This window comes from Pinus tabuliformis, chromosome 8 (genome assembly GCF_031772625.1).
Source record: "Pinus tabuliformis cultivar Carrire ecotype Pingquan chromosome 8, CPIR1, whole genome shotgun sequence".
NCBI lineage: Eukaryota > Viridiplantae > Streptophyta > Pinopsida > Pinales > Pinaceae > Pinus > Pinus tabuliformis.
In genome coordinates, this window is record NC_142294.1 from 1,247,324,572 (window position 1) to 1,247,338,525 (window position 13,954).

Consider the following 13,954-nt stretch of genomic DNA (forward strand, 5'->3'; position numbering starts at 1 on the left):
GTAGTGGTGCTCTGCTCTCCAAGTGGCATCCCTCCTTCAGATCTAGTCAGACTCATTTGCGTAGGATGTTCTCTATGTTGGTCTCCGATCCTCTATGTCATTAAATCATTTAGCTCAGCTGTGTAGATGTTGTGTTATATGTATGTATGAAATAATTGCAGTCTTATGCATGTGACTCTTAATGCATCCATGTTAGTGGTGGAATCATAGTAGGTAGTTGTTAATACTTGTGCCAAGGAGCTAGCCTGCTCATGATCGACTCCTCCCGTGCCCATTGTGTATTAGTAGAATTGATGGTACTAACTTGTTATGAGGTAGTCAGATGCTAATGTGGAAATAATTGTTGATCTAAATTTGATCATTAGTAGATGTAAGGGAGGAATATAGTATGCCCATAACATTATGTGATATCATTGGTTTAAATTAGCATGAGTCATTGGTGCATGCATAATAGTTCTAGAATAATGCTTCTAATTGTTTAATCTATGGTCAAATTATCTATTGCCTGCGTATTCAATGAAGCTAGATTAGCTATTCTGCCTATTCCATAAGAATTATTAAGCTATTATTCTTATTGCATAAGAGTTATATCAGTAGTACATTTTTATTATGACTATGATCATGATGCATGGCCCGACTAACTACAATAGACTTAAGGTCATGTTCCATTAATGTTGGTGGGGATTAACCAAAGAATTTATGGGTTGCATGCCATGATTAGTTATTTTCTACAATTAGTAATTTGTGCTTAATGATGGATCTGATATATAATTCATGTAAGGAATCTAAAAGTTCCATCATGGATCGGGTAAAGCTCATAAGGGGTATGAAGTACTATGGATTCCTTAGTTGATGTTGTTCAATTGTTATGAAGAGAAAAGTATTGTTGCAGGAATAAATAAATCTCATGTAATAATAGGACAATATTACCTGTGACAATGGTTGAACCCTCATTATAAACGAAGCAAACTTATAAGGATGAGAACCTAGTGGGTAGATTCCATAGTAGGCTTAGGAGGTACATTACAAATGGTATAAGAGCATAGGTTTAAACACTGCTGCCTATGAACGAATGCACCTCTGTACTGGAAGCCATGACATGTTCATGTTAAATTAATTCTCACAACTAAGGGAAATTATGAGCTAATATTAACAATAGTAATATTTTAAGGAGGAGTGAGAGCTCCTAATACGATTGTTATCTACCAGATAACTAATAGCATAAAAGGATTGTTGAGAAAAAAAATATAGCCCTTGGATCGCTAAATAATGGATGTCTTACTAAAGCTCAAATTGCCTGAATACATAACATGAAGAATGGGCTATCACATGGATTAGATGGTAGAAGTAATAACATAGGTATATGTTATTCCACTCCACATAAAAGATTATTATATTAAATCATTAAGGTCGATTGTCACAAAATCGGTGGTGTCTATGCATTTGAATGGGTCATAGACACAATTCCTGGCTGCATGCATCATGTAGAGGAATTATCTATGTACACTCTTGAGCTATTTTTCATAGTGCGAATCATTCGAAGGGATATATCATTCATTAACCATTAATTAAATTAATGTATGTGCCAGTAGTAAAATTGTTGGACTGCAGGTTAGTTAGAGTAACGAACTGTGGAAAAGAAATAGAGATGTGGTATAGACGTCGATTTGGGCTTTACATTGTTTATGATTTCTCTTCCTTATGGGTGTTCAACAGGTTTCAATGACAACATATGTGAATCAAATATCACGTTGAAATACTAATATTTTTTTAATGCTGGAATTAGTTAATGAACTCAATTAACAAAAGGAAGGAATACACCATACAAGGATAACAATGTTATAATTATATTAATTTTTCCTGTGTATGCTGAGCTTGAAATCAAAGGGGGATTAGAGTGTGGGCCAAATATAATATAGCTACATACATGTGAGCTTTGTGCGCTAATTAGGAATCGAAAACTTAATTGGACTGATGATACTCTCAGAACATGAAAATTGAGCCATTCCTTACTATGCAACTACGCTGTGATTACGGGAATCATATCACAGGAAGAGCAGCTATTGGAGCCTGCACATTGAGGCTTTTACACACGCAGACAGCCAGATGATAACTCGTATTTTGTTTTGGAAAGGAAAAAAAAAATTGAAAAATTAATTATGTATACAATTATAGAGAGACGAGAGCTTGGTCATATTATTGATCCTCCCAGGTGACTTGGCGCTGGAAGCATTGGTCGTTATCCTAGGGTGCGGATTTTATTTCCCACATTTTCAACTAAGTTAACAGTTTTTTTGTGTCAATCTAAATAGATGGAATGCATGCCAATTTGGACCCATGATTTATGGGTAAACACAACAACGCATGCCAATTAGAGGATGTAAAAAAAATAATGATCATCGTTTCCTTATTCGGGTTGCTGTACCTTTTCATGAAAGGATAAGAGAAAATGCTGCAACACTGGTTTTTTTTTTTTTTTTTTCCACCTTATCACAAGTTTGGAGGTGCGAGTTGGCAACAAAGCCAACCGATACCATTTCCAAAAAGGGATCGAGGAAAAGTTGCATCTCAACTGTTTCCTTTTTATAGTGGTTATCTGCTAAGTTTAGAAGGCAGGAATGGCGAGTGAAGAAAGCGGGAATGTTAGATGGTTTCGTTCCAGTACTCATATGGATTGGGGAGCAGTGTTCAAATTTGAACACATAATAGCCCTTCTGAAGCCCTCTAACACATCAGAGAAGTGCTCAACAAAATTTACTAGTCAAAAGAAATTTAAATTTTGATTTTTATAAGTTTAAAAAAAAATTAAAATAATATTATAAAATGCTCAATGAAGGGCTACCTGTCCATAGGACATTTCAAAAAATTCTAGTTATCTGACCGATGTAACACTCTAAAGTCTGAAGGAGGTTATGGCAACACTCAAGAAAGTGCAATGGGATGTAATGGAGGTTGTTCATCCATTCCCAACCCATGAGTGATAATGGCACTGATAGAGTTAGTAGTGATGATATGAGGTTTATGTTCGCATTCATTGATAACAAAGGTTTCTTTTTGCATTGATTGATAATAGAGGAGAAGTAGCTATGTATTGGTATTCGTGAACATGCATATTTTGAAGGTACGAAGATTTAGAAGAAACAAAAAAAAAAGACAGAATTAACGATGACTAAGGTAGATTATTCTGAGTCCGTGAATCTTGCCTACATTGATTTTTCCAATCCCAACCTTATGGCGAGTGCAGCACAAATTCGCAATGTATTTTAACTCTCAGTTATAATCTGCAACTTTCATTTCCATGGCCTTTCATTCAGTTCATTGATTTAGGCAGAACCGATTAAAATTATTATGTATGGAATGGTTGATTGATCCTTATATAGTCTTATATAGTCATGTGTAGCACAAGTTCACAAGGTATTTTAACTCTCAGTTTTAATTTTCAACTTTCATTTCCCTGGCCTTTCATTCAATTCATTGATTTAGGCAGAACCAATTAAAATTATTATGTATGGAATGGTAGATTGATCTTTATATAGTTATGTGTAGACTCTATATCTTTTTTATATCGTCCATCGTGTCATCGATGAAGATTTTTTGGACTAAGTCTTTGAGCAAAGTCGACAGCTTTTTGTGCTTCCGGAGGAGGAAACAATGAAATTGCTGCGAAATGAGAACCATCAAAGTTACACTCCGTATCAAGCAGAATCTCTTAATATTTCCATTCAACTCAAAGGTTTGATGTGGATTTGTGTCTCCTTATATTTCCTTCTTGTAATTACATCTTGCTCTGCTCAACTCTGAAAAATTAATCCATTAAATTATTACACTTCATATTTTTTTCATATATTCATTTTTCCGGGGGATTGGAAGGGGAGTTATGAAGCTTTTGAAGCCTCGATAAAGGCAAGTGATTTCATGGTCCCAATTAATGGCCTTCAACAGGTATGCAGTTCAGCATTTGAAACGTTATTTTTCATACTTGTCCAGTGGTTAAAAATAGATTAAAGTGACAATGTTGATATTTTTACATCATAATCATATACTACATTTTATGTGGTATCTCCATTTTCTTTAATTTGTAAAATTGTATTCTTTCTTGTGAACTCACCATTACCACAAGATTATTCAATTACGAGATTACCTCATTAGACTTATCATCCTACCCCTATGAAAACATCTTCCACCCTACCTTTATGATGAAAACATCTTCCATCCTACCTTTATGAGGACATATTCATGACATTACTTTGATGTTTCACATAGATATCTTGACATAGTATAATAAGGCTCATAGGGTTCCTTACATTTTCCATGAAGACTTCATTACTTTGAAACTCTGATGTTCGACATGGAAATCTTGAGATAACATAATAAGACTGATATGGTTCTTTATTTAGGGTTTATTTTTAGGGTGGTATATAGACAAAGTAATCTCTTTATTAATTTGAATTCTTATTTTATAGTAATAAATGGATACATTGTCATTTTATAGTAATAAATGAATAAATTTTCATTTTATAGTAATAAATGAAATAAATTAGTTAAAGATGTAATTTTATCGTGTTTAAAAATAAATTAAAGTGATAATATTGACATTTGTACATCATAACCACATTTTCTGTTGTATCTTCATTTTCTTTCCTAATTTGCAAAATTTTCTTTCTTTCTTGTCAACCAATCATTCAGACAAGATTCTTCAATTTTGACAACCATTTAGACAAGATTGTTCAACTATGAAATTACCCCATTATATGGTGGTAACTATGCTTCGTGATTCAAACATTTTTTATATTCCTGTAAATAACTACTACCATCTCTTTTCTATTTTTAGATGATTTCGTAACTAACAACCACAATGCTTACAAAATCCTAGCATTGTTTCCATTTGAACTTACTATAATCAAGATTACTATTAAGCCTAGCATTTGTAAAATCAAACTTCATTTAAAAACCTGTATTTCTTCTCTTATCTTAAAAAACATTTTTCTTTATTAACTCTCTAGTTATTGAAAACATAGAAATTAATGCTATAAAAAAATTGAGAAATTATAAGTGTGCTTCCCATAAAATTATGTAGAGTTTTGAACCGGGGAGAAGTGTTAAAATGAAACTCCGGGGCTCTATTAATAACCGCACAACATAAGATTGGTGTGCCTACACGGTGACAACTTAATTTTCTTTTTTCAACTGGTCTTCCCAAAAGATATAGAATGCCAATAACTATCCATACAACTACTATTGTGTCTCCCGCTTCATTCTCTCCATTCGACATCTAGGAAATAAGTTTTGTGTGTGGGTGTCCATGTAGCTACTGCTATGAAGGGTTTTTAAGTTGATGTTGAAATCATAGAAAAATTAAATGACATTGTTAATGAAAAGAAACCATATTATTAGAAAAAGACATCAACGAAAAGAAACCACATTATTAGAAAAAGATATCAACCAAACTTGAATTCATTGTAAGGACCAAATTTGAAAACCATTTTTAAACAAACAAAAAAACGACTAACCAAGCCATACAACAACAACACTACACATGTGTATTACATATTACAATATTTCCCTATTAGATGTGGAAAACTTTCCTTTAATTACATAAAGTTTTGAATCTATAAAACTTGAAGTTTTTAATGGAGATAAAAGTCTATTGATAGTGTTCTTTGATTGAGCACTGTTAAGAGAAAAGTTCAATTTCCTTGGTTGTTGATGGTATATATTTATTTTTCTGGTTTGCTTTAAATTGTTTTAAGCTTAACAAAATAGTTAATATAAATTAGAAACAAATGAAAACTAAAAAAACTTTTTCCATTGTGCAAATAGATTTATATTTTCAATGATGTAAATTCAGATACTTTTGAATATTATCTAATGAATAGAAGAAACATATGTTTACCTTTTTTTAATAGAATATGAGAAAAATGTTTGCCTATTTACTAAATTCTATTAAAATTTTATAGTGTTTTAATGTAGCCACTTTTTAAATTTTAAAGATTTAGGACACTATTTCATTTTGTCATTTTTTTATAAAGAGTTTATTTAATATACAGTACAATTTTTTTTATAACTTTTCATCTTTGAAGGGTTAGATAAATATATGCTCTTCCAAATAAAATTAAGACCAACCCTTCAAATTTGATCAATGTTCGGGAGTATTTAGCCTTATCCACTAATCCAGAGAGTTACGAATATCTTCAATCCTTAAAGCCGATTTTTTGGCTCAGTTTTTCCCATTTATAGAAACGCTTATCCTAATCGAGATGTATTAAAAGCCATAATCCGAGCTTGATGGCACAGATACGTCAATACTTGGTGTGTGCTTGTGGTGCATATTGGACCAGTATTTATATGGGGCTGCACCCAAGGATGGGACAAATTAATGGTAAGTAAGTTGTGTTGTTTAGATGGGAAAAGGTGATTTGTTCTCTGGAAGGGTGAGGAAGCTCTATGCAGTAGCTATCTATGCCCACGATGATGCCTCAGGGATGTGTCTTATTGCTGATATCTTGACGGTTAGACCAAAATTTCCTGGCTCGAATTTTTGCTTCATCCTGAGGGTTTTTATGACTATGATAAAACAATCTGGTACAAAATCTGCATCCTAAGTTTTTCAAAGGAAGTATATCTGTTCTCTTTGTCTGGGAGGAATCCGTATTGAAATAAATCGGTGATTCTCTAGAAACATTTTGACGGTCATTACTCTGTTCAATTGTTATTGATTTGTTGAAAACAATTGGTTAAATTTGCTGTAGTCTTGCAGATAAGAGATACCAGCCATTATAGTTATGGATTTGATAAAAATCATAACTACTCACATAGAGGATGAAACGAGAGATGATTTTGTTTTAAAACTGCCTATTGTTGCAGAGAAGACTTTCATAATTCTCTTTTTGGAGACGAGACTTACTTATGGCTCATAATCTATAATATCGGTCTACTGTTGGAACCTTTCGGTCAGATCGATCATCTTTGCAGCAACAAATGACAGAATCGACGTGATATATCGATGCGACAGGCTTTGGTTTTGATTGTGGCGATAGAAGACACAACAAGATGTGTATAATGAAATTAACTACCACAATCATATTTATCAATATGGTTGATATACCGTGATAGGCGTATATCAAGCATATTACAACCACATTTTTCAATGTAGTTGATATAGACCAATAAGCTTATATCAACCACATTAATAATTATTATAGGTATCTAGGATTATTAATAACTATATAAATAACTATATAGAATTATTAATAACTATATAAATATTAACAACCAGATTATTTATATATATTACTATATAAATATTATATTAATATTATAATATATTAATTAATAATAAGAATAGGTCATAATAATATTAGATTATCATTATATTATTTAAAAAATCTAATAATATAAAATTATAAAAAATAATAGCAATTATATTGTATTATTATTATAATAAAAAATATAATAATAATAATAATATTAAAAATATTAATATTTGATTATAATATTATATTATTATTATATTATTATAATAATATACCAATATAATTATTATTATAATAATAATATAGTCAATATTATTATTTATGATAATTAATAACTATACAAATAATAGCAATTATATTCTTATATATTTATATATTTATGATTATTATATGAATTTTATTATAATAATATAAACTCGTAATGGCCAAACCCACTCACCTTTGACTTGGAGTTGACAGAGATGGAGCTAGGGTTTCTCTACAGTCTCCACCTGCAGACCTCTGTAGCTAGGGTACGACACCGACTGCGTCCGCAATGTCGCCTGGACGCTATTTCCCTCACCCGGTTTACCCATCCCCCATATCTGGAACGGGCTTTAACTGACTCCCTTAGCTCCTGGTGGTTAGTTGTTTTACACATTACACTCTCACCTCCGGCTTACCTCCATTACCTGCTAGCATCGACCTGAAGGCAGCTGTCAGTGGGCGGTCTTGACAGTTATGGATGATTTGGTAGATTATTCCGCGGATCCTTCGGAGGGTGTGCCCATCTGGACAACCCCCAGGACCACATCGGCTGGTTTCTATACCTTTGATAGCGATCTCACTGAAGAAGTTGAAGCCCTCCCGCCCTTCTTCCGCTCCCGCTTTTCCTCTGTGATGCTGCCTGAGGATGCCCCTTCGCATCTGGATCTCATTACCTAGCCGCTCTCTCCTCATGCTCTGAATTTTGTGGATCCTCTGTCTAACCTTCATGAACAAACCCTTGGAGGGACTCCAGCCACAAACCCTCCTGCTCCCGCCTCTGGTAAACCCTTGGTCGAATAGCCTCTAGTCTCGACTGTTTCGGACCCGGTTTCGGACATACCCCCAATCTCGGAATTCCCCCCCTGGGTAATTTCACTGGCATTGGACCTATTCCTGGTTTATTTGCTGCTTGCTCATCAGAGGTTGCGACAAGCTCAAAGGCTCCCCCTTCAGTGTCGACGGCACAACCTACCGAGGCACCAGTTCTTTCGGCAGCAAAACCCTCAGGGGTTCCCAAGAGAAAGAGGCATCTGAAGCTTCGAACCTGCAATGTTTTCCTAAAGATCACCGAGGACGTCAAATTACTGGAATCCATGGAGACCGCAGAGAAAGTACTGGTAGGGCGGGTTCGAGGACGACACTACAATGTGGAAAAGCTACAAAAATGGACGACTGAGGTCTGGGGGAACCACCTGAAAGATCCCCCAAGGATTCAAAATTTTGTAAAGGGATGGTTCGCTCTGTGCTTCAATTGCCTTGCCCACACCAACTGGGTTCTTTCTACAGTTTGGCACATAGATCAAGCGCCTGTTCTTCTCAGGAGATGGATGCCCACTTTTGATCCGGAGTAGGAGAGGGTCGATGCAGGGCCTATTTGGGTACGCCTACCAGGGTTACCCTTACAATTATGGATGGAAGATGTATTTAAGCGGATCGGAAATGCCATCGGTAAATATCTCACATTTGATAATTCCTTTTAGAGCACGGGTCGCATGGCATTTGCAAGGATTCTGGTATACCTGGACCTCACTAACGGCCTCCTGGAATACATAAACATACAGTGGTGAGAAGCCACTAGGAAGCAGATATTGGACTACGAAGGTGTCCCTTTCAGATGTAGGCATTGCCAAAAAGTAGGACACCTATTTAAGGATTGTCCACTAAATGACAATAGATTTAAAAGGACCCCTAGCTGGGAACCTGAGGCACAGGACCACACTATATAGGAAGCACGGCCCTAGAATTCGGAACTGACTGAAGGAATGGCTAAGAATCAGAAGGTTGCAACTGACAGTGCTGCGGTTCCGCCATCGGCCACCCAGAAGAAGTGTGGCAGACTGCCCCATCGGCCTCCTCCCCCTCCACCAGATCGTACTCAGGCACCTCCTTCTCTGGGTAAGAGCCTCCCCCTATCTTCATCTCCTCCATGCTGCACTTCATTACACGTGTTTGGTATATTTCTTGGTTTATCTTCTGGTGTTACTTATGGATTGGGCCTGGACTCCGGCTCTACTGCCTTCCCCCCGATTTTCTGTCATGTCTCCTCCGGTCCTGTTTTCACCCCCTCCCCATCCCTCCCCTCGAGCTCCCCTCTCCCTCCATCTCCCACCTTCTCTCGGGCACCCCCTGTGACTGGATACATGACTAGATCAAAAGTCAAGAGGCAGGCCGAGGATCATGTCGGTCTTGATATTGTACACTCCCCCCCACCTCTAAAGCTCCATAGGGGGAGACCCTCCAAGATCACCATTGCAAAATCTGTGGCAGGTGAGGAGATTTCCTTGGGTAGACAATCCACTATTCTTGGGGTTCTTAGAGCTAGAGAAAACCCCTCTGAGCCCCCTCCATGAAAATCATCTAGATCAAAAGTCAAGAGGCAGGTTGAGGATCATGTCGGTCTCGATATTGTACTCTCCCCCCACCTCTAAATCTCCATAGGGGGAGACCCTCCAAGATCACCATTGCTAAATCTGTGGTAGATGATGAGATTTCCTTGGGCAGACAATCCACTATTCCTAGGGTTCTTAGAGCCAAAGAAAACCCCTCTGAGCCCCCTCCATGAAAATCATCTCCTTCAACTGTCGGGGGCTTGCTAGGCCTGACAAAAAACTAGCACTCCGTCGGTTAATATCCACCGATTCTCTCGATATCATCCTTCTTCAAGAGACCCTTGGACTTGCTAATCTCATATCTCAAACCCTCCATCGTATGTTCCTAGGCTGGTCTTTCTTCAGACTAGTTGCTCATGGTAGATCCAGAGGCATTATAATGGGGTATAACTCTCACACTATTAAATTACTTAATTGTTGGGGAGGGATAGGTCATACTGGTGCTGCCGTTCACTCCTCGAATCTGGGAATGAATTTTAGAATTTACAATATATATGGCCCTTGTCAAAATTGACCAGAATTCTAGGAATGTCTCCTGGGCTCAGAGCTTTTTTTGGCTGATCATCTGATTCTGGGAGGCGACCTCAATTTTTCCATTGGACACGCCGAGTCGTGGGGGCATAGAGCACAGAGGGATCCCCTCTCTGATTATTTCTCAGCCCTTCTGGAGTCTCATCAGCTGATTGATATTCCAACAGCCAAACTACAAGCGACATGGAGAAACAACAGGACAGGGGAACAAGGTTTGGCTCAAAGACTTGATCGTTTCCTGGTCAAAGAGAAGGTACTTGAGCTGGGCTTACAAATCAGATAATGGGTTGGAACAGGGGGGCTCTCTAATCATCTCCCCATCTATATGGAGATTATAGGAGGAAGAACTAAGCCAAAAGGTCCCTTTAAATTCAGCTCTACCTGGCTTTGGGATGACTCTTATATCAGAATGGTTACCGATTTTTGGAAAGCAAATCCACTCGGGATTGCCTCTCAACGATTTGTACAAAATCTTTTAGAACTGAAGAAAATGTCCAAACAATGGGCTCATAACAAAAGGATACAGGAGGATCACTCCCTGCTCTAGATAGAAGCTGATCTATCTGTTTTTGAAAACGACCAGGGAGGCCTTTTCAATTCAGATGAACACAAGGAAAGGATCACATCCCTTTATTCTGCTAGAGGGAAAATTCTAAAGGACCACGAGGAAGCTCTGAGGCTAAGAAGCAGGGCCATATGGATGAAGGAAGGGGATGCAAACACCAAATTCTATCATAAGTTTGCAAACGGGAGGAAAGCGATAAATACTATTTGGCAGCTACAGAATGCACAGGGTCATGTTGTCAATACATTTCAACAACTGGCTGAGCTGGCAACCTCACATTTCAAACAAATCTACCATGACCCGAGGGAGGCCAACCTAGCAGACATCATCAGAGTGGCCCAGCTCTTTCCAAGGTTCGTAGAACAAGAGGAGGAAGAGGACCTGATCAAAGCAGTCTCTCTGGAAGAACTAGAGGCCACCATAAAGTGGTTTAAAAAAGACAAAAGCCCAGGGCCTGATGGGTGGTCTATAGAATTCTTTATAGCCTTCTTTGACATCATTGGCGAAGATCTGCTAAGAGTAGTGGAGGAATCCTGAATCAGTGGGAATATAACAGCATCCATCAAGTCTACCTTCATCGCTCTCATCCCAAAAAATGATAATCCGGTATCATTCGAAGAATATCACCCAATCTCTCTCTGCAACTGCTTATACAAGATCATAGCAAAAATCATCGCCAACCGGCTGCGACCCATTCTCTCCAGCCACATTTCACCAGAACAATTTGCATTCCTACAGGATAGATAGATCCATGAGGCTGTGGGCACTGCACAGGAAGTACTACATACTCTACACTCCAGAAGAAGCAAAGGTATGATCTTGAAGGTTGATTTATCCAAGGATTTTGACAGAGTTAATTGGTTATATATTAGAATGCTATTAACACACCTAGGCTTCCCTTTCATATTCATTAAATGGATTATGAGCTGTATATCTAACATTCCTTTTAGCATTCTTGTCAACGGAAGTGCATCCCCTTTTTTCTCCTCTGAAAGGGGTCTGAGGCAGGGGTGTCCGTTGTCACCATTACTCTTCTTGCTTATCATGGAGGGCCTCAGCAGAATACTAATGGATGAATATAGAAGAGGCAGATTACATGGCATAAAGATTGCAGAGGGATGTCAATTAACACATCTGCTCTCTGTGGATGATGTTCTTATATTTCTCAATGGCAGCATCAGTGACCTTTCCATCACCAAAGCCTCTTTCTCCCTTTTTCAACAGGCCACAAGTATGATGATAAATGATGCAAAATCTACATTGTCTGCAGTTGAATGCACTCCACATGAGATCCATTATGCACTACAACGCTTTCCCTTCACACAATTGAGCCTGGTGGATGGACTGAAATATCTGGGGTATAAGTTAAAACCTCTAGGATACAAGATCGCCGATTGGACGTGGCTCATATCTAAGATGGAGAAAAGACTCAATATATGGTACCAGAAATATCTATCTCGTGCTGGGCGACTCACTCTGATTAAGAGCGTCCTAGAGGCCACTCTGGTTTACTGGATGTCACTGGCTTGGATACCAAGGGGCATTCTCTCTAGGATACAATCCCTCTGCTGCAGATTCCTTTGGAAAGGTAGCAAGGAAGGCAAGGCTTTTGCTTGGGTAAAATGGGAAGCCCTCAATCTACCAAAGAAGTGGGGGGGATGGGGCCTAAAAAAGCTTGATGATTTTTCTTCTGCCCTGGCAGCCAAGCTTGGATGGCAGCTGATAACATCTGAAAGTCTATGGACTAAGGTTACTACAACAAAATATATTGCCCCACTACACATAATGGATTGGATCAGGAAACCTCACTTTAGCTTGACCAAGATTTCAATCATCTGGAAAGCGGTTATTAGGGCTTTAACCCCTATCAGAGGATGCATTGCCCGGAGAATACACTCTAGTAATACAGTGTGTATTGTTATTGACCCATGGATTAGGTGTGGGAACATGCACAAACTTCCCTCGGAGCTTATCCAGCACCTCCGCGATCAAAATACCTCTCATATCGCCCATATCGCTGATGGAAACAACACTACTTTCTTTTGACAGGCCTGGAAATCTGCTCAACAGCTTCACATACCTCCTCGTTGGGCTCAGATATGGGAGGATTATATTAGGGCTCTCTCTGAGGCTCACATTCGCATCACGGAAGGCGATGATGAGATAATTTGGGCCCTTTCAAAAACTGGGCGATACTCCCCAAAAGAAGGATACTTGGCCCTGTCTGATTACAGAAAACCTCAGATTATTGCAGACTAGTGGCGACAGATATGGAAATTAAAGGCCCCCTCCCAGGTCTTTGATGCTAATGTGGGCTATCTTGCGGAACAAAATTCCTACAGGTGACAATCTACTCAAACGAGCACAATTCGGCCCACATTGGTGTCACCTTTGCCGTAGCAAAAATGAATCGGCTCATCATCTCTGCCTGGAGTGCATAGCAACCTGAAATATGTGGGACATTATAATTCCGGCAGTTTCTCCTTCGAATTTATGGATAGTCTCATCTATCAATGAGGCCTGGCAGACCTGGTACACATCTGTAGCTGATCATAAGCTATGTAATCTGCCTCTATTGACTTGCTGGGCAATATGGATCACCCAGAATCACCTTATTTTTCAGAACCATCCTCCGCATTGGAATATCATCTCCGCAAAAATCCTAGCTGATTATGCCCTGATCCCTGATGATCCTCCTCCTCGGCACCCCAGGAACATTGTACCTGAATGTATTGATCATAGTAAACCTTGGGCATATTTTGACGGAGCTGCACAAGAGAATGGGTGTGGAGGGGGTGCTATTCTTCACATCAATCAAACTCACTCCTACAGCATGCTCATGGGTTTCAGAAGGGCACAAACAATTTTGCAGAACTTCTAGCTGCAAAACACCTCATACTTTTTTCTTTGGAGAAAAATATTAGAGAATTACAACTATTTGGGGACTCCAAAATCATTTGTGACTGGCT

General features: G+C 38.2%; 1 protein-coding gene across 1 annotated transcript; it reads left to right on the forward strand.

Moving 5' to 3' along the window:
* Positions 1-12,053: 12,053 nt before the first annotated feature.
* On the forward strand, positions 12,054-13,244 carry LOC149239904 (uncharacterized). The gene is made up of 2 exons (XM_089370001.1): positions 12,054-12,734; positions 13,035-13,244. Exons 1-2 carry the CDS (start codon positions 12,054-12,056, stop codon positions 13,242-13,244), a joined length of 891 nt encoding a protein of 296 aa, XP_089226127.1.
* Positions 13,245-13,954: the final 710 nt, after the last annotated feature.